At 35.1% G+C, this 27,151-nt stretch overlaps 2 protein-coding genes across 2 annotated transcripts in view; one reads left to right on the top strand and one right to left on the bottom strand.

Moving 5' to 3' along the window:
• The window catches only part of MTBP (MDM2 binding protein), a 72,379-nt gene extending 57,997 nt beyond the window's left edge, over positions 1 to 14,382 (bottom strand). Inside the window, exons 1-10 of the mRNA XM_029222807.1 lie at positions 14,208 to 14,382; positions 13,078 to 13,158; positions 10,141 to 10,214; positions 9,894 to 10,045; positions 8,195 to 8,253; positions 6,460 to 6,604; positions 5,320 to 5,437; positions 3,333 to 3,467; positions 1,206 to 1,300; positions 305 to 377 (exon numbers count right to left, since the gene is read on the bottom strand). Of these exons, the coding sequence (XP_029078640.1) occupies positions 305 to 377; positions 1,206 to 1,300; positions 3,333 to 3,467; positions 5,320 to 5,437; positions 6,460 to 6,604; positions 8,195 to 8,253; positions 9,894 to 10,045; positions 10,141 to 10,214; positions 13,078 to 13,158; positions 14,208 to 14,325 (1,050 nt within the window). The 5' untranslated portion in view covers positions 14,326 to 14,382. The remainder of the gene's footprint in view (positions 1 to 304; positions 378 to 1,205; positions 1,301 to 3,332; positions 3,468 to 5,319; positions 5,438 to 6,459; positions 6,605 to 8,194; positions 8,254 to 9,893; positions 10,046 to 10,140; positions 10,215 to 13,077; positions 13,159 to 14,207) is intronic.
• A 256-nt stretch (positions 14,383 to 14,638) lies between these two features.
• The window catches only part of MRPL13 (mitochondrial ribosomal protein L13), a 35,675-nt gene continuing 23,162 nt past the window's right edge, over positions 14,639 to 27,151 (top strand). The window contains exons 1-4 of the mRNA XM_029222882.1: positions 14,639 to 14,724; positions 17,969 to 18,092; positions 23,488 to 23,581; positions 26,267 to 26,327. Of these exons, the coding sequence (XP_029078715.1) occupies positions 14,641 to 14,724; positions 17,969 to 18,092; positions 23,488 to 23,581; positions 26,267 to 26,327 (363 nt within the window). The 5' untranslated portion in view covers positions 14,639 to 14,640. The remainder of the gene's footprint in view (positions 14,725 to 17,968; positions 18,093 to 23,487; positions 23,582 to 26,266; positions 26,328 to 27,151) is intronic.

The raw sequence follows: 27,151 nt of genomic DNA on the forward strand, positions 1-27,151 counted from the left end.
GTGAAAGGGGTAGGTTAACAATAATCTAATGTGTTCTAAAAGCAATTATCAGTCATGAAGCTTATTTCTGAAAAGCTCTTCTAAAAAAAAAAACATCACTTCATGTCTGCAGAAGACTTTGGGGTTATTATGAAAAGTCCAAAGTATCTTAACATGAATTAGGACCAAAACCTTATGTTAAGTTAAAGAAACCAAATCATCAAACAGAAACAGATTTTAAAGAATACATTCCCTTTTCTCACACATCTGTAAATGTTAAGTTAAAAACACAACAAAAACAAAAACAAAAAACCACCCTCTATACCTTGCCACACAGGGAAGAAATCTGCTCCAACAGCAACTTGGAATTCTGTTTGGTATTGTTTTTTGTCAGTCCTCTGCACTAAGGAGTTAAAGAAATGATGAAATGGTAATTGTCAAATAATTCAACTCCCTAAAATAAGTTTGATTCTCCAATTCACAAGGTGCTTAAATTCACTGATCAAAATTTTTAACTGTGGGAACTCACAATTACTCCTTTCCAAGGACAATTATTTTTCTGATTCTGAAAATACATCAAGAAATAGTGATACTATAAATAGCATTACTCTAAACTATTAGAACCAGAGATTTGTACAAACTGGAGCTTCTGAATAAAAATTCAAGAACACTGTACTAGGGTTTCATTTCTGGCCAACAACAAATTCTTTTTATATAAAATATTGTTCTTAGATCTGTTCCTAAAACTTCTTAGATATATTTTCTTAAAAAAGAGCCTAAAATATGTTGAATATTTACAGACATATGTGATAGCATTCTTATTTACTTAAGTATTTAAAAAAATACAGCGGACTGGCACTTGTATCTATCCTGCCAATGGCAAGAGAAACATCTGAACATTCCAATAGTATATAAATTATTTTGTTTTTCTTCACAGATCCCTAACATTTCTCCCTCTTACCTACCCCATAAGCAATGAGTAATAATTTCAGGAAGTCTTCTGCCTATTCTAGAGGCATAAATATCGTGCCTGAAGGAGTATTCTTTTTTTGCAAGTTGTAGAATTTCTCTTAAAGCAATGGCAATGAAAAGTATACTGATATTATAAAAAAGAAAAACAACAACAAAAGTATGGGCAAATATTTAAATGTGGTGGTACCACGAAACAGTCTTACTTGACACAGAAAAATTGTGATCTATAATGAACATGTAAATGAAAAGGATACAACTCAAATTCAATGTCTGACATATAGCAGGAAGGTAGGTCTGATAATTTTATCATCTGCACAAATTCTAAAGCAGGGCCATAATAATGAAAAACCTAAAAAAGAAATTAAAATTATATAAGACTTTAAATACTATAAATAAAACGAAAGTGAACAAATTAGTGTTCAGGGTTTAAATCTTTAAAATGGGTCTTAAAAAGCATATTTACATATTATGCAAGGCAAACACTTAATTCTCTATCAAAGATAAGAATTTCTTCCATATCAATTCTACCTTTCTGAGTGGAGAGATATGGAGATTTCTTACTAACTGTAAAGAGTTTTAACAGGAGGAAAATGAGTATAGAAAGAGGCAAGCAACAGAGGACAAGAGTTCTCAACTTTTCCTGTTTATCTCTAGGAAGACAGACAGATAAGCCAGGAGGCTAGGATGTTGAAGAGGGTCTGCGAAACTGAGAAAGAGAAAGAAAAGACACTCCAGGATGAACTTTGGTATGCTGAGATAAAAAACAAAAAACAAAAAACAAAACAAAGTCCTTGGAGGAAATACTAAAGTAATTAAAGAGAGAACTAGTAAAACAAGAATACAAATTAACAAAGAAAGCTCCACTCAGAGAAATAAAATTCAGTATTTCTTTGGATAGAGTCTAAAACTAAACTAAGAGTAAGCTAGTGAAGAAGGTAATTCAAGAGTTGGGGCTAGAGTGCTTCACAAGAAGGGCAAAGAGAAGCAAACACATCTTCAAACACACAAAGTTTTAAACTTGCAGAAAGCTGACTAATTTCATCATATATGATTATGTGTATGTATGTGTATGTACACATAAATACACAACACACCTAGTGTGTATTTATATATATGTATGCATGTATTTGTTTATGCATAGAGAGGCTTACATTTATTTAAGACGTTGAACCCTAAATTTCTCTCAATAGCAGCAAAAATCAGACACATTATTCATACTTGAATGGTGTACTACCAAAGAAGAAAAGTTGAGGTCATCAATCTTATGATTATAATCTTTAGAAAAGAATTTAATATTCCTGTGAAAGATGGTCATGGTAAGTTACTTAAAGTAAGTAACTCTGAACTATTAGGAAATGTGTCAACATCAGAAATATGTCTTTGTACCACCCTTTGATCAGAAAATATTACCCATCAATCTGACATCCTTGCAACTTCATGACCACTATGTTTTGCGCATTCTTGAAATGCATCCTTCAAAGTGAATTTCTGAAGTGCTTCTATATAAATACTTCTTATATTATTTGTCCAATGTGAAAAAAAAAGCGAACCAAACCCCTTTTAATTATTATACTTTATAATTACTCGCATTTTAAGAATAAATCTATGGAGACATGGGACAAGAATCAATACCTCTTAAACTGTAAATGAAGCAAATGTCAGGTACTATATCAGATGCTAATCTCTTACTTCATTTAACCCTCATAACTTTGTAAGATAAGTGTTTATTATTATCTCCATTTCATAAATGAATTAATCAATCTACCCAAGGTGACAATACCTCATAGGTGACAAAGTCAGGTTTCAAACCCAGGTCTACCTAACATCAAAGCCTGTTCTCTTTCCACTGTATCATACTCCCTTCAAACTGGGTCTTAGAAAGGTCACATGGTAAAGTTCAAATCAAAAGTGGTTTCAGGGCCTTCCCTGGTGGCGCAGTGGTTGAGAGTCCGCCTGCCGATGCAGGGGACACGGGTTCGTGACCCGGTCCGGGAAGATCCCACATGCCGCGGAGCGGCTGGGCCCGTGAGCCATGGCCGCTGAGCCTGCGCGTCCAGAGCCTGTGCTCCGCAACAAGAGAGGCCACGACAGTGAGAGGCCCCCGTACCGCAAAAAAAAAAAAAAAAAAAAGTGGTTTCAGGCCTATACTGATCTAAAGTTAGGATCGTTCCATTTTGAAAACAATTTAAAACAATGATAGTTTTGCCAACATTCAATACTGATAATACAGTATAATTTAAGCACTTAATTATAATTATAGTAAAAGTTATGCAAGTGAGCACACTTAAGCACGTATATTAGTAATGTTAATTGAAGATTCAAACATATCTTATAAAATATTCATGAATAGATGATGGCAAAAACAATTAAACATAGATTACCTTTGGCGAAATACTCTTATCTTTTGATGGTATTATCTTTTTGTCAAGAAAGCAAGTTTTTAAATTAGACGTACTAAAATTCTTAGGTGTGACTCCCTTTAAACAAAATTCAGGAAAACTAATTTCACATCCAAACTGAAAAGAAACGAAGAGAACACAGTTACAGGCATCATGAATTAAGTTACAAAGATTAATACATCTTATCGCAATGTAAAAGTTGAGAGGAAAACCATATGTAAATTTATTTTTGATCCTCAGTTCAAAATGCAGTTCTTCCATTTATGTACATATCATTCGTATTTCAACTTTCACATAAATTTTTCATGGAAAGCTCTCCTTGGCCTTTCACTAGCCCACAAGAGGATACTAAGCACATTCTCCACAACCAGAGAACAAAGCAAACCCCTTTACATATAGTTGTTCAGTGCCTGCTTCCTACTGTCTTAAGTTCTGCAAAAATAGAACTTGCTTGTCTCATTCACCACTAGATCCTTAGTGCCTCACACCTAGTTTGCTTTCAATATAAGTTGTTGATAAAAAGATCAATTCCTGCAGAAGTAGTAATAATAGGGGTACTAACAGTAATGGTAATGACAATGATAGGTAACACTTACTGAATGGTTACTTTGTGCCTTAAATAATTTAAACCTCATAAAAATCTGAGTTAGGAACTACTATTACACCTATCTTACAGATAAAGATAACTGTGGCACCAAGAGGCTAAATATTATCTAACATTTCACACAAAACTAGCAAGAAACAGAATTAGGATTTGAAAGCAGGCAATCTAACTCTAGAATCTATGTCCTTAATCACTATAATGCCCCTAGGCTAAAAGCTATTCTCCACCAAAAAAAGTGATTTCAAGTTTTAAATGCAGCCTGGGGAGATATAGACACTTAATTTCTTATCCATAAAAGAATAAAAGAATCACAGAACCCTGCCATTATCTGTCTGTATGTAGACATGCAATTTCAAAAAATGTATACAAAAGTAATTCTCCTAGCTAATTGTATCCTGCATTCTTCTTGTAGGCTATATGACTTGTTTACACTAAAACCACTTACAAAGAAGATTCATCTGCAGATTTAACTTCCCCGAGATAAAGAGCTGGCGTGCAAATCAACAAGAAGGGCCCAGCCACGTTAATTCCTGTTGTCTTATTAGAAGTTTTATTAAACTATAATTAAGAGTGAATTGAAAAGGAAAAAAAAGTCTAGTAATTAGTACAATAAATCTTTATAGGAACACAACGATCTACTCGTGCTCCCATACTAAACAAACATTAAGAAATTTTCTTTTAGTTTTGCCTATAGACAGGAACACTGATTTCAACAATGGACACAGCTTATAAAAACCACCAAACATATTCATTCACAGTAAGGGATCGCAAAATAGAACTGGAGCCTCATAGAAATTTAACATTAGCGGGGTTCCACTAATCTAATATTCTCATCTTATAGTTGAGAAATCTGGGGTCTAGTCAGGTTAAAAAAAAAATTGTTCAAAATCAGCTGGTTAGCAGAAAGCACTGATCACTTAAGGTGGTATCATAGGTAAGAAAACATGTTCTAAGCAGTTTTCCAGGAGTTTACCTATGCAATGAACTAAAGCAGCTTGGATAAACATGAACTCAACTAATGTTAAATTCTGCTTTAAAAGAATGTTACATTCTAGAACTGCAGTGCCCAAAACAATCACAGTCACTATTTAAATTTAAATTAATTAAAGTAAAATATAGTAAAAGATTCAGTTCTGTGTTTGAAGTAGTCAAGTATAAAGTGCTAGTAGCAACATGAAGCCAGTGGACTACTGTATAAGGATAAATTTGGAACATTTCCATTAATGAAGAAAGTTCTATTTAGATAGTGCTTTTCTAGAACATCTTTATATGGTACCTTTTCATTAGGATTCATTTAAACTATCTGTGTTGTAAATAAGATCGAAAGGCCTGCTTTGCAAACTGTGATAACAGAAATCCACTTACCTTCCTTTCCCATATCTGAATCTTTCCCCTCCATAACTCCTTTGAATCAATAGCATTTATGAGATCTTGCAAAGATACAATATTAGCAGAAAGGTATTCGGCAATTTTCTGACAACTTCTATAAATAAAAGTTTATGATAATTAAATATAGCGTTTTAAATTTGACTTAGATTTAATGGTTGTAGTTAGCTACAAGCCAAATAAGCAAAAATGCAAAGTTTATATTGCTGCTTTTATCTACTAATATTATAGAACATTCATTAAGTCAGTCTCTGAAGAAGTTGCTATCATGTGTTCATTTAATCTCAACATCCCCTTGAATTATGAGTAATTACCCTTAATACTACAGATGAACAGATTTCCCTATTATTATTTATTAGTTTTAACGTCAAATATACACATATGTACACACATATATACAGACTGAATGAATTCTTATCTTCAAAAGGAGAACTGCTCTCCTCAATTGTTCCCACACAGTTCTGTATGGAATTTCATAATAGCACTTATCACAGACTATCGTGACTATTTGCATTCCTGTTCCTCCCTGTATTTCAATGAAAAAGATCAAATCTCACTTTCTTATTATCAGTATATATTGCTGTGCTTGGCATAAAGATAGTGCTCAATAAACAACTGCTGAGTGAAGAAAATCATGAAGTTAACAAATCCAATACTCATTTAAGGATCAAAACTGTAATACACAGTTGATCCTTACTAAAATGTCATAAAACACAACAGTATATATTTATTTCTACATTGCACATAAAACAAAAAACAAATATGACATTATAAATCTGGTGTATCCATGTATCCGTGGTATTTATCACGGTGTTCACTGGACAATACAAAACTATTTAAAAGCACACAATGTGTTTGGAGAACTAATGCTCAATAATAGTTGTAAGAAAGCATCAATAACAGTTACTAAAAACTTAAAACTTCGCAGAAATATAAAGTATGAAATAAGAAAAATGTAGGTTCGTCTCAACAGATAAATCTCTAATCACAGTATGACATAAAACTATCTTGTCACATTTTAAAAAATCTTCAAAGGCTGGGTCTATTAAAAACAGGGTAGCAAGTTAATTGTAAAAGCGGACAACACAGATAGTAGTCAAATATGAACAAGAAGCTTACGTTTCACAATGATTTCCTGCTATGGTAATTTTTGCTGAATACCATTCCTTCAAATGTTTTAATGCTCCTACAGTAGGCAAACAGTCTCTCAATTTAGGCGGATCTTTATCAGAAGGCAACAGTATTATATCTATCATTGCTCTACCTAGAAAGAGATAAAGGCATTTTTGTAATTTTTTAAGAACACTTTTATTTTATATAGGAGCATAGTTGATTAACTATAATTTTTTAAAGATGTTAGATCTGAAATGTCTCAAAACAGTACCTGAACAACTAACTGAATTTTATGTTTATTTAGAAGATGAAGAAGGATTTTAACTTTAATTTCTGAAATTCTTCAAAACAATGTACATCTTCAGGAGTTCAAAATTTTTAAATGTTCACATTTGATTTAAAGCCATGTTACCTTGAAATAGCTAGCATATGCCAGAAAAACAATGAACTATATCATAATTACTTGCCAATTATGTGCCAGTGGTTAATTATACATTGCTCTTGAGATCATCAATGCTATTGTTGTACTGAACAGAGGGAAAAAAACCTGTGCAATTCATTATGTTCTTCTATACTTTTGTTATACAAAAGGGAATGAATTAGTATAAAACTGTAATGTTCAAATAAATTACTTCTCTTTTTACAGAGCAAGAAAGCACTCAGAAAACTCAATTATACTGACAACATCATTGGTTCCTGAGAAAGAAGGTTAACTTCATGAAACTTTAAATTTTATAAAATGATAAATTTTACTGAAGGACCAGAAAAATCAAAATGAAACAGAAAGCAAATAAAAGTTTGATAATGAAAGTATTTCAATTTGCCAAAATAGCAACTGTACATTCCATATTTTGAACTGCATATAAAAATCTGACATGTTTGTTTATCAATGTATTCAGTTATCTTCCATATAGGATCTTTTATACTAAAATCTAATCTTGAATATAAGGATTAGACTGTGAGCTATAAAGTCCTTTATGATAATCACATATGCTTTACTCATCATTGTATACTCAGCTCCCAGTACAACGCCTGACATATAACAGACACAACGACTATCTGCCTAATAAATGACCTCCAATAATGAAAATATTCAGAAAAGTATTCAAAAGTATTTGTGGATGCCAAAGCGCACCAAGCTTTAGATGAGTCAGCTACCTGATTCACACAAAGGAAGATTAATTTAAGACAAAATACAGTTTTAAGAATAGTATGATGCAGTATTTCATAAAATATGCTTTCTATTATAGGAAAAAAATGGGTTGTGTAAAAAAATGCTGAGTCAAGGGCTTCTTTTACTGCATGACTTTCTATTTGATAATATGTATAGTGACTTCACACCATAAAAGTATGTTATCCAAATGATCTAGGTTAAAGAACTTCTTTTTCCAGGATTTGCTCATGGGAGTAGAGTTCTATAGAACATTGTGGAAAACAATGGTATATACAGTGCAAAGCTGCTTCTTCAGTAATAACTGAAGAAGGAAACAGATGAGTAATTTCTTAAGTTCTAATTTTTGTCTAAGTAAATGAAAACAATTAAGAAAATTGTGATGTCTCAACAAGGTACTTTATTAAAGTAGTGGAGTATGTTTTTTAACAACTTCATATAGAAAATTATTTTTCATTTTTCCTTTCAAAGTTAGAAGTGAGAACACGAGCATAAAGAATGAATTTATCACTCATTCACAGAAAGTGTAAGATAAGGTACAAATTATTGAAAGTAGTCATAAAATATTACCAGGAGCAGGAAGTTTGTCTGATAACTGATGCAAATTTTCTGCAGATTCTTCATATAGGCTAAAATAAAACAGTAGGTTAGGAAAAAATATATATACACACATTACATATAATCATAATAGGTAATATTAATTAAATGGATCTATGTGCCATACACTATTAAATATTTAGCATTCAGCATTATCTCATTTGATCCTCATGACAATCCCATGAGGCACTACTATAATACTATTTTTATCCTCACTTTAAATAATTCACCTAAAGTCCACATAAGCTGTAGCTGTGGAAGCTAGGATTACCCTGAGTCCAAGGTCTTAGCCACACCCCCAAAACAAACAAACAGCATTAACAAAAAAGGGGAAAAAAGCCCTCCCTAAATTATATCTAGTATATTAAATATAAATCATAACTAATAGACCATTCTTCTGAACCTTAAAAGTAAGGTATTACTAAGTATTTAATAAAGAAGGCTACTGCTTTTCTCTAAATGGCACATAACAGCCCTAACAGGAAAATACGATACTCTCCTCCAATTCTTTAAAATCTATTCATTTTACCCATATGATGAATTTTTTTTCCTCAAGATGGTTTATTATATAACATAAAGGTATTTAAATCCTTTATTACAAACTCACCATTGTCTAAAAAACTTAAGGCGCCTTACGGTAAAGTATAGTTTTCAAGCTCCCTCTTGTGGAAATAATTATTAGGTCACTTACTAGAAATAATCACTTTTATACTTGTCATCTTCTAATAGTGGTGAGAAAACATATGGAATGGTAAGAGCCCTAAGGCTGGAAGGCATCTTAGAAATCATCCAAAAGGATCTCAACACTTTACAGATGAGAAAATAAAGCATCAGAGAAGTTAAGTGACTGGCCCAAGATTATATAATTAGAGACCACTTCTATTAGCCTCTGTTACAATGCCCTTTCTATGGTTCTACAATGTCTCCCTTCATTAATCAGTATAAACAAATATGATTTGAAAACAGGAAAACACAATTTGAAAATCTGCAGCAATTTATAGAAGTATAATATTTGAATATTAAAATAAACAAAGGAGTTTTTTGTAATGAAGTATTACAGAAGACTGAAATGACAAGAATGAATTATGGTTCAGAGATGGTATATTTCATGAAGAAAAAAAATTATCAAAACTCACATCACCTGGATCATCTTATATACTGTACCACAATTCAAAAAACCTAAAAGTGAATTCAATCATCTACATACACCTCAGAAACTATGGATTTTAAAGGTGCCTGAAATGCTGAAAATACATATAAATTGAAGAAATCATATATTTCAGTCTCAAACAGCAAAATGAAAATGATACTGTGGTTTGAATGCAGTTATTAACCTTAAATAAAGTTTCTATTCAAGCTCTTGAAATATAACATCAGGCAGAAGTTTGCTTCAAGAAAGTGACATATTAATGAAAATATCAATTTTTATGATTCCTGCAATTATGCAAGCTTAAGAAGCTAAACATATTCAGATACCAGCTTGTGCATTTTAAAGAATTTTATTCAAATAAAAGGCCCAAATTGCCTGTCTTCCAAAACAAAGAGTTGAAAATTTGAATTATGTAAAATTCTCTCACTGTAGCTGCTAACATATCAAATCTTCACTCTCACGGCTAAAATACTATCTAATGTCAAATATTTTAAAGACATGATAGAAAGTACATAAGCATACTCAGCCAAGGATAATGATTCCCTGCTATTACTATCTTCTTCCTCAAAACACTCAACAGCACTCAAACATTCTTCGATATTTCTTTGAAGAACATCTTCAATTTCATCTTTTTCCACACCAAAATGTATCTCTTCCCAGTCAGAACTACAAAACTAATATAGCAAAAGATTGCATTAAATAATGGGTTCATGGAATTATTTATATTAACAAAGACATTCACTAGTGACTATTTTCTTATTTATATTACCTGATAAAATCCACATATTGCCTGCACTGCAAAGAACCACTTCCTGGAACCTGGTATACCGCCTACCAAACAGCCTTGAAAACAAAATCATACTTATTAGAAGAAAGGCATACCACAAATAAGCAGATGTTATAGCATATATACTTAGAGAGTTATGTAATTTTAATATATATATATATATATATATATATATATATAAAATATGGATCTTTAAAAATCTCTGCTAAAAATTCAAACAGGAGAAGCTGCCTAAAGAGCAAAATTATTCACTTGCTATGAATACTCTGCTTTAGTTCATCACAATTCAAAATCTACATCATTATATTAAGCATCATGTCAAACACTAAAATCTACTCTAAAGATGTTGAAAAATACACCCACTCAATTACTCTTGAGTAATACAAAACCGTGCAAGTCATTTTAAGGAAAATGGTTCCCTCCTCAAAGACCATGAAGGTTTGGTTCAGCCTTGCCAAAGAGAGAGGAGTTAAAGAGTAACTTCAGCCTAGAGATAAAGAAGATGCTCTTCTTGGAGGCTGGAATATTACATGAAGATACAAAATTAAGGGTCACCCCAGGGTGTGAATCAAAAGAGCAATGAAGAATTTAGAGCTACAGAAATTGTATTCAAAGGAGGGACAAGGAGAAATGTGATAACTGAGCCGAACTCATGTAAGCTAAGAATGATGCTAAGTGCCTATTACCAGTTACTGCCAAAATCTCAGAAGACTTTACCTCCTACTTCCTTAAGAAAATAGAAGCCGGGCTTTCCTGCTGGTGCAGTGGTTAAGAATACGCCTGTCAATGCAGGGGACACGGGTTCGAGCCCTGGTCTGGGAAGTTCCCACGTGCCGCAGAGCAACTAAGCCCATGCACCACAACTACTGAGCCTGCACTCTAGAGCCCACGAGCCACAGCTACTGAGCCCACGTGCCATAACCACTGAAGCCCGCGAACTCTAGGGCCCCTGTGCTGCAACCACTGAGCCCACGTGCTGCAACTACTGAAGCCTACAGGCCTAGAGCCCGCGCTCTGCAACAAGAGAAGCCACTGCAATGAGAAGCCCGCGCACAACAACAAAGAATAGCCCCTGCTCACCGCAACTAGAGAAAGCGCATGCACAGCAATGAAGACCCAACATAGCCAAAAATAAATAAATACATTTATTTTAAAAATTAAAAATAAAAAAATAAAGAAAACAGAAGCCATTATAACTCCTATAACATCCTGTCAGCAAACATATTGCCCTTCCTGCATTCCCTTCTGATCAAGGTTATCCCTCAGACTTCTGCTGGGACCCCAGGCCACTGACTTCCCTGCATCTTCAATCTCTCCTTCTCTGTCATTTCCTTCCCATTAGCATTTAAATATGCACAAGTATTTTTCAAATTATTTTTTTAATCACTTTTAAATTCACCTCCCTTTTCCAGTTACTACCATATCTCTTTCTTTACTCTTCAGGAAGATAAACTTTCTAAAAGCACTGTCTACACTTGACTGTCTCTATTTCCTGTTTACCTTTTCTATTCCCCTTCTAATCCAATTTAATCTGTTCTTCTGTCTCCAACATGCCACTGAAACTACACTTACCAAAGTCACCAATGACTAATGTGTTTCTAAATTTAACAGTTTTTAGTCCTGTTGGTACTTGACCTCTCAACGTAAGACTAAGAAAAGAATCGAAAATGACACATTTGACTACTTTCTCCTGAAAACACTTGCTTTCTGTGGAACCTATCTTTCTCACTGCTCCTTCTCATTCCTTTAAAAACTGGTGTTCAGCTCCTTTAAATACTGGGATTCATTTCAAGATTTTCTGCTATTCTCACTATCCAAAACAATCCCATCCTTTCTCATGGCTTGAACTGACATCTATATGTTGATGATTCTATAATCTGTTTCTCCAGCTTCACTCTCCTTTGGAGTTCCAGACACATGTATCCAACTTTTACAAAATATTTTCACTTTGCAATCTTACAGGCAACTAATCACATGTTCTTAATTGAACATGTCATAGTCCATCAAAATCTTTCTTGCAATACTAGTGCTGACTTAAATTATACCAACTTGAAAAATTAATGAGTATTACCAGCACTTGGCAGACTGGCTAAGGTAGCATATAGATATTAGAAATAATTTCCCAAAGGTGACAGTTGAAACCCAAGAGACAGGTTCTCTGATGAAAGAGAAAGGAACAGATTGTACAGTCATGAGAACTATAAAGGTATCAAAACAAGCACACTCTCCCTGACAACTCCAGAAACTTCCTTCAGTTTTAGGCCTGTTTTGATATCTCCTTTTTTCTGAGCCTCTGAAAGACACTCTCAGATAGAGGCCAAGAAAAGGAAGAAAAAAAGAGGATAACGAACAAAGATGTAAATACATGGATCTGTATAATGCCAATAGAAACCAAAGGAGAAAAGATTTTTACAAAGTAAAGAGTATTTTATTTTCAAAAAAGTCAAATACTTTGAAAAAGTTAAAGCAGATAAGAATGGAGAAAAGATTACTGAGTTTAACAATTATGAAGTGCTTTTAAAAGAATCAGTAAGAGGTAAGGATGGAAAAATAAAAGGTAAGGAAATGGGTATAAGATTAATGATGTATTTGTACTCACGACAAAATCACAAATCCTCCTTATAATGCCACATTACTCTATCTTATATGGAGCTGAAGATGGGCAAGAAAATCTCATAAAGGGAACAAAACTCAAACTGAGACCCTAAAATAATTTTCATGACAACTTTATGACATCCAAGCATCAGGAAGAGAGGGATAGCGTCTTTTCCATTTTGTATTTCTTTCATTGCTTCCCTATCCCAGTGACTTGTACACAGTCAACAAGTGTTTCTTGGACTCCCATGTGACGAGATTAATTAAATTTATTTCCAATGCAAATGCTGTGCCAGTGAAAAGAGGGGTTTATGTTTTACTTACCAGGGAAGGTACTATCTTCTGGATTAATTGAAGCATTAATGCTTCTTTTCAGGAGGTGATAAACATTTGCTGCTCTTAAGTCTGGAAAAGAAAAAAACAAACTAAGTCAACTGGGTTCAAGAGTTACACAATGTAGACCTATTCCAGTTTCACCATCAGAGATTCTCAAGTACACTATATTGTACATAAAAAGAACTACACTCTGTTCAAGTTTTGATATAATAAATCTAAAGCAAGCAGAGAAAATAGGTAAAGCTCCCGGTTTGCACATGCCTGCCAGTTAACACAAATCCAAAATTCCCCCAAAAGAATAATTTTAAACGGAGAAGGAAAATCCTGTTACAATACTCTGTACACAACCCCATACACTTCCTCCTCAAAGCGCCGCTTTATCAAAACAAGCTAAATAAAATGCAATACAGATTCTAGACAGGAGCACCAAAAAGCTGTGAATTCTCAAACGGTCGTAATTGTCTTAAATTTATAATTTGTTTTGTTTGTTTTTTTGCGGTACGCGGGCCTCTCACCGCTGCGGCCTACTCCCGCCGCGGAGCACAGGCTCCGGACGCGCAGGCCCAGCGGCCATGGCCTACGGGCCCAGCCGCTCCGCGGCATGCGGGACCCTCCCGCATCGGGGCACGAACCCGCGTCCGCTGCATCGGCAGGCGGACCCCCAACCACTGCGCCACCAGGGAAGCCCTATAATTTGTATTTTAACTTAGTTTATGTGTGGAACGTCTCCTCCCGTTAGGATGTAAACTCTAGGAGAGTAAGATCCTTTTCCATCTTGTTCCTTTCTGTATTACCTGCATTTGGAACACAGGAGGCAGAACTACCTATTGAATGCATATATGTCCAAAGAACAGAAATTCCATTTCCAAGGCGTAGGGAATTTATACAGTTAAATATTTACTGTGTCGGAAACTTATGAGCGCTGGAATCTTACATCCACAATTTTGTCCCTATTTTTTCTACGGAGAAAATATTTTTATCAGCCCTTACCAGGTCGACTCCAGATAGAGTCACAGCTTCCTGGGACAACTCCACACAGGTCACTCCAGCAGAACTTGATCACAATTTTTTTCTCCTCCCTGCAAGCCGTTCCCGCTCTTTCTCAGCCCAGCGCTTACCTGGCTGTTTCTCGGTACCCTCAGAGGACGAAGCCCCTGGCCCATGCTCCGCCACCGCACCCGCCGCCGACGGGACTTTTTCTTCCTCCCAGATCACTAGGAGTAGGTACCGATCCATCTGTCAGGGCTGAGTCCCCGTTTCAGGTCTCTGCTTCCACATCCAAACAGGCCCGCGCTACTGACGCACTTCCGGTTCCTTCTACTTAGGTCGGCTGGAAACTGTGTGCCCTCCATTGGTTTTCCGCAGCTTCTCCAGCAAGCGAGTTACTTTCGGGGGTTATTCTCTCAATAACTAGATCATTTCCTCGCTTCATGACGAAACTGCTACGGTGGCAAGATTGGAGGAGATGCAGGAAAAGCAGAGAAGCAGACGAGTGCTGGCTTGTCTAGGATCTGACATGTTCGGCTGCATGCGTTTCCCGCCGGGCCCTTGATGCTGCGGGACAGGTCTTGGATCCTGGAAAAAGGACTGTCCTGCTACTGGGGAAACATGTCGAGTTTTTCTAGGGCGCCCCAGGTGAGATCGGACTCTTGTAGCTCGATGGCATTCATTTCGCTGACAGAAGGAGGTCGGATTTAGTGAAGCTGAGTAGGATGGGAAGCCGGGTCCTTGGGCCAGGAGATACTTCGGTGAAGCACAAAGGGTGGTGATTCTGACCACCACTTGCTGTCGTTTTCTTGGTACTCCTACCCTCCCCTTTTCAGTCAACCCCTCTCGTGTTTCTTTCCCCCACCCCCCTCGGGAAGAAGGAGGGAAGGTCAGAGAGGTAATAAGCTGGATCATATAGGGCATTGTAGACTATTGTAAGAGTTTGATTTACTGAGCAAAATAAGGGGAGTAACATGATCTCGCTTAAGTGTTAAAAGGAGCATTCCGACTGCTGAGTCGAGAATAGACTGTACAGAGATGGGGATTGGTGGAGAAGAGAACCAAAGAATCTGTTTGGAGGCTATTGAAATAATCCCGGCTAGACATGATGGTGGCACAAAACAGACTTAGTAACTGTGTAGTATTGAAAAGTGGTCACGTTCCGTTTGAAGGTGGAGCCAACAGGATTTCCTGCAGGACTGTATGTGCGCCGATAGCAAAAGAAAAAACAAGGATTATTCCAGGTTTTTTTGTTTCAACAACCGGAAGAACGTTCCATCAACTGAGATAGGCAAGGCTGAGATTGAAGCAGGTTTCAGGAGGAAGAGCAGGAGTTGGTCTAAGCCGCCTCTTAGTCTAGTCCTGCTCCAAGTGTGATTCCTTCCTTGGACTGTTTGTTACCTGTCCCTAATGAGGTAAATACAGGAAGTAAAATTAAACATTAAAAAACTGTAGCAGGGCTTCCCTGGTGGCGCAGTGGTTGAGAGTCCGCCTATCGATGCAGGGGACACGGGTTCGTGCCCCGGTCCGGGAAGATCCCACATGCCGCGGAGCGGCTGGGCCCGTGAGCCATGGCCGCTGAGCCTGCGCGTCTGGAGCCAGTGCTCCGCAACAAAACTGTAGCAATTTGACATTGTGGCAGTGTTTTAATTGTTTTATCAAAGGTTTTGTTTTTTGTTTTGTTTTTTCTATCAGGTATTGGTCTGCAGTGGATTGGGGAAAAACTAGTCTTCTGCTGCATATGGTTTAAGAAGCACTGTAGTGTATATGCCAGGTGGGCAATTGAATGCAAGTGTAGAGTTCAGGAAAGAGGTCCAGGCTGGAGATGTAAATTAGGGAATCATAAACATACAAATGGCATTTAAAGTTATGGGTCTGGATGAAGCCTGTGTGGAAATGTGTAAGGAGAAGAGAGGAGGACCAAGAACAGTTCTGGAACATTTCAACATTTCAGAGGCAAGAGAAAGAGAGAACTAGCATGATAGGAAAACAAAACAAAACAAAGCAATAGAGGGTGGTGTCCTGGAAATCAAATGAAGAAAGAATACTGGGGAGAGGGGAATGATCAACTGTGTCAAAGACTTAGAATTGACCAGTGGATTTAGTAATGTGAAGGTCATGGTAAACTTGGCAGGCAGTAGTGTGCTGGTGATGGTGTGGGAAGATAAAAGCCAGGGTGGAGTAGGTTGAAGAGAGAAGGAGGAGAGACAAATAAAGTAAAGACAACACTTTGCAAGAGTTTGCTACAAAGAAGAGGAAAAAAATGAGGCAGTCGCTGGTAGGGAAGGGAGGTCAGGAGTTTGTTTTTTTTTATGGATAATTTTAATCATACATAAAAGTAGATATCACCCAATTTCAAAAATCTCACAGCCAATATCATTTAATCTGTACCCCCATTCATTTATTTCTCTTACTTATGAATTTGAGGTAAATCTCATATTATTTCATCAGTAAATATTTCAATGTTCTTTACAAGATAAGGATTTTTTTAAAAATCCCATTACCATTTATCAAAGCTAAATGGAAATTTAACAGCAATTCCTTAGTATCATCAAATATCCAGTATGTGTTCAAGTTTCCAATTTTCTCACACATCATGTATATTATATAAATATGTAATATTTTTACGGTTTCTTCCTTTGGATTAGGATCCAAAGTAGCAATAAGTTGCTATTTTTTTATGTCTCTCTTAATAATAGGTTCCTTTTCCTGTCTTTTTTTCTTACAGTTTATTGAAGAAACAAGATTGTCCTGTAGACAATTGAATTGAATTTTTTTTTTTTTTTTTTTTTTTTTAGTTCATAAGCTGAGAGAGGTATGGAAAGTATGTGGGCTAGAAGCTCATTATTTGCAAAGGACATGATCATCTGTGTAAAAACTGGAATTTACAAAAAGTTACTAGAAGTGATAAATGAGTTTAGCAAGGTTGCAGGATACAAGACCAAAATACAAAAATGTAGTGCATTTCTATATACTAGCAACAATCAGAAATTTAAATTAAAAATACAATACCATTTACGATGGCATCAAAATATATGAAATAAACTTGACAAAAGATGTAAAAGTGGAATGGGGTAGAGACTAGAAAAATGAGAACAGGAAAACAGCAGATTGGTAAGCAGTTTTATAAGCTGATTTGAGATTTGTGATAATTAAATTTAAGATAAAACCAGAGAGCCTAGTTGTACTTTTTCCAGCACTGTTTGGCTGCTTGTGTATATCCATAGAGAAAGCATCTGATCAAGATCTTTCTGGCCTGTGCTTTTCTTAGAGTTTGAAGGCAGTGATGGACACTGCAAAGACAGCGGTTTAGTCCTGCGCCAGCCTAAGATGTCTATCTAAGGCAGTGTTTTAAAATTTAAGTTTATTCAACATCATCCATCAATGCTTTTCCAGCTACATTCTGCTATTAAACTCTCCCTTGGAATTAAACTCCTGAATAGTCTTAGTTCATAATTGGCCACTCATCTTTCAATGTTAATGTACCTTCCCATCTCAAAATATTTTTGAAGACCTTCATAAACAACTTCTACTTTCATAAGAGCTTTTCGTCACCCCTCCAGATTCTATTCTATGCGGTACAAAAAATATAAGTTATAATGTAAAGGGAAATAATATCTTTGGAATGTTTTTAAAAGAGCATAATCCATATTGCTAATAGAAAAGCAAGCAGGAAAGATTACTGTGTTAATCTTTGCAGAATAATGAGAACAGATCCCCCTTTTCCAGAAATAGAAATGAGAACAAAACAAAAAAATTTTTTAGTGATAGGATCTTTTTTCATAATAATTATTGATGTTAACTGTAGATTACGTGTGATGGTATATAATAGCAAACTCAGCTGTTTCCATTTAATTAGAATTTTCTTTGTTTCCTCTTCTGTCTTTTCAAGCAATGGGCCACTTTTGCTCGAGTTTGGTATCTCTTAGATGGGAAAATGCAGCCCCCTGGCAAACTTGCTGCCCTGGCATCAGTTAAACTTCAAGGATTGCATAAACCTGTGTACCATCAACTGAGTGAGTATCATTTTAGACCTGTTATTGGTAATCACAGTTTTCATGTCAGGATAGAATTTTGAAGATGTTTGACTGGGCTGTTTTTTTTATTTTTTATTTATTTTTTATTTTTGGTTGTGTTGGGGGTCTTTGTTGCTGCACACAGGCTTTCTCTAGCTGTGGTGAACGGGGGCTATTCTTCCTTGCGGTGCATGAGCTTCTCATTGCGGTGGCTTCTCTTGCTGCGGAGCACAGGCCCTAGGCACGTGGGCTTCAGTAGTTGTGGCACGTGGGCTCAGTAGTTGTGGCTCATGGGCTCTAGAGCACAGGCTCAATAGTTGTGGCGCACGGGCTTAGTTGCTCCACGGCATGTGGGATCTTCCGGGACCAGGGCTCGAACCCGTGTCCCCTGCATTGGCAGGCAGATTCTAAACCACTGCGCCACCAGGGAAGCCCTGGGCTGTTTTAAGGATCTCTTTTTTACTGAGAATCCCTTATCCCATTCTTGATAAAAACCTGTTGGGGGCGGGACTTCCCTGTAAGATCCAAGTATCAGTTCTTACTCTTCATCTTGCCTGACCTGTCAACAGCATTTTTTGTAGTTGATCATAGTTTAAACTTTATTTTGAAACTTGAAATATACAAAGATATATTTAGATAGATAGAGATGTATTCCTCTGCCTATATATAAATATAGATAATATTTTAAAGAAAATTAATAATAATGGTGGTGAAATGAATACCCATACTCAGCATTTGGGTTGTTTTCCTCTTTTTTGCCATTACAAACAACATTGCTATCAGTATTCTTGTACCTCTTTCCCAGGGCACATGTGGAAGAGTTTCTCTGAGGTCTGTCTGTAGGACAGGAATTACTGGGTTGAAAATGGGAACCTAATTAGTCTTTATATGCAGGTGTTTTCATTATTCCTCATCTCAGCAACATTGATATTGTCGTTCTTTTTAGTTCTGACTACTCTGGTAAATGGGAGATGCTCTTTCTTTGTCATTTTAATTTGCATTTTCCTGACTGCACATGGAGCTGAGAATCTTTTCATTTGTTTATTGGCCTTTTGTCATTTCCCATTTTGTAAAAGGTCTATGCATTTCTTTTTCCCATTTTTCCACTGAGTTGTTTGTCCTTTACTTCTTTCTAACTTTTATTATAAAATTTTTCACATTTTCAGAAAAGTTCAAAGAGTAGTACAGTGAATTTCTCTATACCAGCCACCTAGATTACACAATTATTAATATTTTATCATATTTTTTACTCAATGATTTGAAAATAAATTACAGATATCATTATACCTCTCCCTAAATATTTCAGCATATGTCGCCCAAGAACAAAGATATTCTCCTATGTAACCCAAATGCCATTATCACACCTAAATATTAACTTTTATAGCCCTTCCTGTATATATGACCATCGTTTGTCATATTGTTTTTCTGGGAAATTGTATGTCAGTTTTCAAATAAACATGTTTACAGTGATTATGAACACATGAAACATACCCAGTATATGTTAGAAAAAACTTAAAACAACATATTTGTAAATTGAAAATTGCGTGCAGTTTGTTTTGATTTTAGTGACATCTTATGGACATGAAAAGTCCAAAGTTTTGCTGATAAAAGCCAAATATTAAATATAGTGAAACAAAAATGCAATTCATTCTTTAAGAAGTAAATTTCTAATTTCATAGAAAAGCTATTCTCCATTACCAGGGAAGGATGGCCCGACAGGCAGCCCCAAAAGCTCCTCTGGTGTTCTAGCAGCACGCTTATTCATCAGTACTTAAGGAATACTTTTGCAGTAATGACGTGCTTGTAAGGAAGCAGAACTTTAATTCAGTGGACAGATAAGTGCTACACTTTAAGAAGAATTAGGTGGCTACTACTGATTCCACCTTCTCCCAAATTTTGTGAAAGGAGGGCATTCTTCTCCTAACTCCAGATCATCTCGATCTTGACCCAGACCACAGTTTCCATAAAAAAATAACCTTATAAGTGGAACGTTGGTTTGCCACAGCATCTCACAAAGTCCATGGACCTGTATGTATGTTCAGATACATAATGTATACAATATTTGAACCATTTTATAGGCACTCCCTTCTCCTTCTGATTAGAGCTGCCCTCCTGAATGGGAGACTTGGGAGCTCTTTGAACATGTTTGCTTTTCACTGATACAGGAAAAGGAAGGCCACTTGGTGATTTTGGGATTGTGCCTTATTCTTCTTGAGGACTCCATTCTTTTCACTGCCTACAAATTAACCAGTTGAGGAGAACCATATGAGCATTTAAAAGAAGCAAAGGGAAACCTTTCTTAAGCATTATCTAAAGTTATTAGATCATCTTAAAATACTTCTGGTGCACATGGAATGAAATCAAACGAAAGTTTCGCACAGTTCTTAAAGGTTAATGTTATGAATGTTAGCACACCAAACAATTCTAACAATTCACTAGTCTAATCTCTAGTATTCTGCCTTGCATTATTTATTTAAATCTTTTAAGGATTTGTTAGAAAAAAAAGTTTAGAATGCTCTTCTTAAAGTTACGCAGCTAATGTATTTTTCTCTCTTACTATTCAGTTGTGTCAGTCTATTTCAAATATTAACGCTGTGTCATTTAAATTTTACAGTCTTAATCGCACATTTATTCTTCATCTCGCTCCTAGAATATCATTGTACAAAGCACTGAAGCTTTTTGCTCCAGGTTATATCTAGAATGCATGCCTCTTTTAGAAGGAATATTTACATATTATCATAAATTTGAACAACACACCTTGTTCCTCTCACAATGTCTTTACACTCGGTAGATTTTGTGGTAACTTACATGATCATCTGTCACATTAGCCCTGCAGAATTTCAGGGATGCTAAAAACAATTGTTGAAGTAGGCATTTGGACATTTGTCCTTCAAGGCTGGAAACAAACATAAAGGCCAAAGCCAACCTTTGTTGCTTATCACTAAATTGGAACAGCTATTTTTCAAACGTTTCTCAAACCAAATCTTGTAAGGAGACCCAATATGTAAAAGCAGTGTTGCACTGGATGAAGGAGACCTTAGATTCCCTGACATAAACCTTTGAGTTTTCCCTTTGATTAAAGTAGTTGGAGTTTTATTTGGCAATTTAATATAGCACCTAATATTACAAAAAGAAATCAAATAAGGTCAGAAATCTAAGTTGATAAATTTTTGTAAATAAACTCAATTCCTTTTTCTAAAAATTGCTTATTACTAAACTTTAACTTTAAAAAAAAGTTTTTAAGTTTGAAAGATATTAATTAACTTCCACCATCTCTTGATCAGGCAGTAGAGTTCCAATTTATATGTATTTGGTGCATATTGTAAAATGTAAAATGTTTCAATTAAAAATTTAAAATGACATATATCTATTTATTTGGATTAACAGAAATTTAGATAGAAATGATTGCACTGTATCCAGGATTTTAGGCTTTAATCATAATATTAGCTTTTGTTTTAATACGTAGTGCAGTTAAAAAAGATTTAATTGCTGGTTGGTTTTAATTAGAGACAGTGAAGAAGTGCTTCTAAGAATTATTAAATACAGTAGAGATTTGGCATAAGTTATTAAGGGAGAATAATTTTTCCCAGATTAGATGTTCATACCTTAGAGCTGAAAGAACACGATTTTCACCTGATTTGTGGTATTCTTTCTAATGTCCCTTGAAAGATCCTTTTTGAAGTAAAAATGTGTTTTGAATGGCGCAAAATGCTTTTTGCATATTTAAAGCTTAAACAACATTTAAAAAATAAATTCAGGTTTATTAGAAAGTTAAAGATTCCATTTTTCCTCCAAATAGGTGTCACAGAAAGAGCCTGAACAGGGAGTTAAATACCTTGGTGTGAGCTTTGACAAATCACTTAATCTTAACAAGCCTTAGCTTCTTCAACTGTAAGTGTCCGGTTGAAAGCTAACGTAATTTCGGCATTATTTGGGACTGTGTAGGTATCTTCTCACCCTCTTCATTTGTTCTTCAGGTTCATTTGCCCAGCTGCCTTAGGAGCCCACCATGGGTCACTTTTGGGAACTTTAGTCACTTAATTTGCCAAATAGTCAAACTTTCCTTTTCAACCAGCTAACAGCAAGCTTCCCGTTCCCAGATCTTTCCTTCCCACCCCTGGATTCCCTTACACGCTAATGAAGAAAACTCACCTGCTTTATCCTCTTTCCTTTACCCTTGCCTTATATAAACTATGAACTTCTCACTGAAAATTCTGTCACTCAAATTCAAGCTCTGCATAGCCTCTTATAATGTAATCTTCAGTTTTGAGATACTGTACTTATTTATACTTATTTTTTCAGTGGTGATTTTTTTTTTTTTTTTTTTTTTTTGCGGTACGCGGGCCTCTCACTGTTGTGGCCTCTCCTGTTGCGGAGCACAGGCTCCAGAGGCGCAGGCTCAGTGGCCATGGCTCACGGGCCCAGCCGCTCCGCAGCATGTGGGATCTTCCCGGACCGGGGCACGAACCCGCGTACCCTGCATCGGCAGGCGGATTCTCAACCACTGTGCCACCAGGGAAGCCCTCAGTGGTGATTTTTTTCAAATAAATAACCTTTAAGAATCTTTTGAAGTTTGTTTTTCTATTAGTAGAATAGGCACTTAATAAATGTTTCTGACTACTTGATTTTGTCGTGTACAGTGACTTGTGAAAACTTACATGTTGACTTTTTAGGTTTTTTTTTTTTTAGATGAACAGACAGGCCTAGGGGTACTTTTCACTGGAAAATTAATCCAAAACATATATTTTGATTTTCAGATCATCTGTTGCATCAAGTATATGTGTACTCATAGTTGCTAGTGGCGATTTAAATTTAACTAGTTAAATGTGTTTGGAAAAAAACCTTGGGTTAGTAGTTAAGCATAAGATCCTAGTATTCTTTTCTCTGAATTTGAAAAGAATAATCAATTGTGATGTTTTACATTTGTTTCCAATTTACCTGTTGGTAAAACAAACCATTTTTCATCTATATGCATATTGTTTTCATTTTCTCTTTTATTTTTAAGGGAAAATTTGTATGAGATATTTAAAAGTGGTGAAGTGTAATTATTAATAGTACATTTTAATGAAGTGTAATTATTAATCAGCAGAGAAAATAGGAGTAACAGTAGTTTGCCTTTAAAAGGTGTCATTGTTATTGGGATCTTTATTGAATTCTCTTTTACCCTCCAGTGTTGATTTTCCAACTGTCTAGCCAACTCTCTTGATGCTTACATGTTATGTGAAAGAGAAACGTAAATCTATTCAATGATTTTGATGTTGCACTGACTTGCTTTATATTTTTTGGTGTGTTTTTTTGACTTTGATAAGCTTTATAAAAAACCAAGCTCACTTTTTCTTAAAGTCAAGAATTTTCATATAAAATCTTTCTTTTTCTTTGTTCTTTTTAAATCTAGGTGACTGTGGAGATCATGTTGTCATAATGAACACAAGGCACATTGCATTTTCTGGAAACAAATGGGAACAAAAAGTATACTCCTCACATACTGGGTAAGATAATGCTTTTGTTAGGGAAGATAGGCAGTTGAATATATTACTTTAAGAATATTATTGGTCTTATTTAAAAGAAAAAGGTTTTTTCGAAATTTAAGAAAATACCAATTTTGTTCATGCCACATGTATGATTTACTCAATCAAAGACACCGCAATACTGTACCAAATACTCATGCTTACCTGAGAATATTTGTTTTTCCTGGAAGCTTTTCATATAACCTCTCTGATCTAGATTCTTCTCATTTTTTAGTTAGTCTTCTCACTTCTTTCTTTTTCCTATAATTCATCTTACTGCTGTTTCCAGAACCATCTTGAACTTCTAAAAGCACATGAGATGTTGAAAGAATGGTGAGTGAAATCCCAAGTTTGGAAGATGCCTAAAATCTCCACAACATGCCTTACAAGTTATAGGTCTGCCTATCTGAATAGTAGCTATCTCCTAGCTCATGAGGCAGCCCATTCATTCTGCCTTTGATGTGGTCTAAATTTTAGAAAGATCTCAATGCTCTTGAGTCATCATCTGTTCTCCTCTAGCTTTCAGAATGGTCTTTGTCCTTTTTTGGACAGTGTAAAATTATATCTTCCACAGGACATCCTTCAGATAGTTTTGAGACAATGATCAGCAAGTACCCACTGATCTGTCTTTTCTCTAGACTAAACACCTGTAGTTCCTTCAAAGTTCTTTTTATGGCTTCCATTCAGATGTCTTATCTCCATTATACCTTGGTCACTGTTCTCTGGGTGCAATCACTGCTTACCAGTATCTTTCTTAACTAAATACACTCACCTGGCTGTGTTTTAGTGGTTTTCTGGTATAATGTGACTCCACCATCTTTCAGTTATGCAATCTTCTATTGTAGTGGAACTTTTCTTCAAGGCCATATCACTATGTGCTACATTGAGTTCACCATCAGCTAAAACTTATAGGTCTTTTTCAAACATGCTGCTGCTCAACCATGTATCCTCCTTCCTGTGTATTTTAGTTGCATTCTAATCAACTGTAGTACCTTAAGTTTACTCCATGTAAATTGTATCTCTGGCCTTCTAAGATCTTTTGAGATGTTGATTATGTCATGTAATGTGTCAGTTAACCCCTCAGTTTCAGGTCATGTACAAATTTAATTAAGCATACCTTCTTCAGTGTCATGCAAGATATGATTAAAAATGTTGGCTTTTCATTCTTGATCAAAATTATTTTTTTTTTTATTTCCAAGTGCACCTTCATCTTAGACAGGCAGACTTTGATATTCCCATCTGTTTCTTTTCCTCTCTTGCCCAAGTAGGTCTTAAATGCTTGGAATAACTTTTTTGCTTCCATTAGCCAGCCTTTGCCCATTCCTACACTTAAACACTTTCGTGAACTCTTTATTTAATGGAACAAAAATGAATTCACATCCATCTTTAGTAATTTTTACTGTTGGTAAATCTCTATATACAAGCCAAGTTTTATAAAATTTACAGGTAATTGGGAAAGAAATATGAAAATACAAGATAACAATGTGATAAAACATAAAGTATTTTTTTCCTGGAGAGAAAGAATACAGGAATAGAAGTCTAGACAGGTATTTCTTTTTCTGAGGCTGAAATTCCATGAAGCAAATGAAAGAGCATCAGTTTGAAAATTATCCATCTTTCTCAGCAAATTTCTAAATTTGCTTTCTTAAATTTTATTCCTAAAACGTGGTTCTCTAAATCATCTTTAAAATGTTTTCAAGTCTTGTTGAAAGAAACTTATAAAAGGAATCATATTTAGGTAACCTTACATTTTTCTTGCAGAGTCTATTGCCTTTACATTTTATTTTTCCCTTCCTCAAAAATCATTACCATTCAGTGTAATAAAACCTTGCATCTGTATGTTGTTTCTGTTTTAAATTTCTTAAGCACTGTCACTTGACTCTGATAAAAATCTTGAGAGGTAGATGGGGCAGATATTATCATTTTTCTTATATGAGCAAAGTCATATATAAAGAGATGAAATGAGTTGCCTAATATTATACTGGTAGCCACTGGCAAAACCTAGATTCCAGACCTGGATCTGGGGTATTCAAGTTACCAAGATGCCTCCAGTACTATCCCAAATATTTTTTTTAATCTACATTTTATATATAATTTTGATCTGAACACAATGAAATATTTTATTACTTAGAACCAACATATGACTTCCTGTTAATAGGAAACAGGAGCACGACTTGTTTAGAGTATTAACTTGCCTTCAGAACCAAGTAGTCTACCACTATTTTCTCCAAACCTGACCCCTAGCTTATTCACTTTGTCTGATTTGTCAGGGAATGTGAAACATTCTGGCACTTTGCTTTTTTTTTTTTTTTTTAATTCAAGCAGTGATAAACTAAGCAGTGATAAAAATGTTTGACTGAATGAGTGAATGAATGAATGATGGATAACTTTAACTTCCAGTAGAAATATAAATAGTTAGCCAAGAAATTTTCTAAGATGTGGAACTTTTTATGAAATAATGATTGCTAATTTGACCACTTAAGAGAATAGCATTTCAAATAGCATAGGTTACTGCTTAATTTTTAAGACATTGATGAACAGCATAGTTTCGAGAAACAAGTATAATTTCATAATAAAAATAGTTTTCATATTATAAAAGAATGTTCATTTCAAGAATACTGTACCATAGCCTACTCCCAATTTTAATGACTTTGTTTCTTTTAATAGCTACCCAGGTGGATTTAGACAAGTAACAGCCGCTCAGCTTCACCAGAAGGATCCAGTGGCAGTAAGTTTATAGTATTTTTTATTATATCACACAAGTTTTGATAGGTATTATTTCGTTATCATTCAATTCTATATGTTTTCTAATTAGTATGTTTTGCATTTAGTCAAAGAATTTTGATGCTTTTCTTTTTAATTTCTTAACATCTGCCTGATCACCTAGAATATGATATGATTGCTGAAAATGTTTGGGGGAGACAGATGTATGTTTATATGTGTGTATATATGTTTATATTTCCATTATATCAAATATGCTAAGTATGTTGTTCCAATCTTATGTTCTCACTGACATTTTCGTTGTTGTTGTTCACTTGATTTACTGATTACCTGAGTTATGTTAAAATCTCACTTGTGGATTTATTAATTTTTCCTTGTAGTTCTGTCAGTTTTTTGTTCTGTATGTTTTGAAGATTTAGTGTTAGATGAATTAACTTAAGTTTGGGATTATAATCTTCTTAAGGAATTGATCAAGGTATATACTGACTCTCTTTATCTCCAATAATGCTTTTCAACTTGAGGTCTGTTCTTTTTATATATTAATATAGCTATATCAACCAGTTTTTTGTTTGCCTCATATATCATTTTACAGTTTAATTTTAAACTTCACTGAGCTAGATTTTATTTTCTTTTTTTATCCCCTTCTTTCTTGCCTTCTTTTGGTTTGACTGAGTTTGCTTATTAGAAGTCTAGGATTAATCAATATCTTTACTTTCCTCAAAATCAAATCAAGGCCCCTAGAAGATTATTAATACGTATTAATACCTTTCAATCTGTATGTTTTCTCTGTTCAAGATTTTTAAAAACTCTTAAAATTCAGCATTCTTGTTA

This window comes from Monodon monoceros, unplaced genomic scaffold, assembly GCF_005190385.1.
Source record: "Monodon monoceros isolate NGI ecotype Baffin Bay Population unplaced genomic scaffold, NGI_Narwhal_1 Super_Scaffold_14, whole genome shotgun sequence".
Taxonomy (NCBI): Eukaryota; Metazoa; Chordata; class Mammalia; order Artiodactyla; family Monodontidae; genus Monodon; species Monodon monoceros.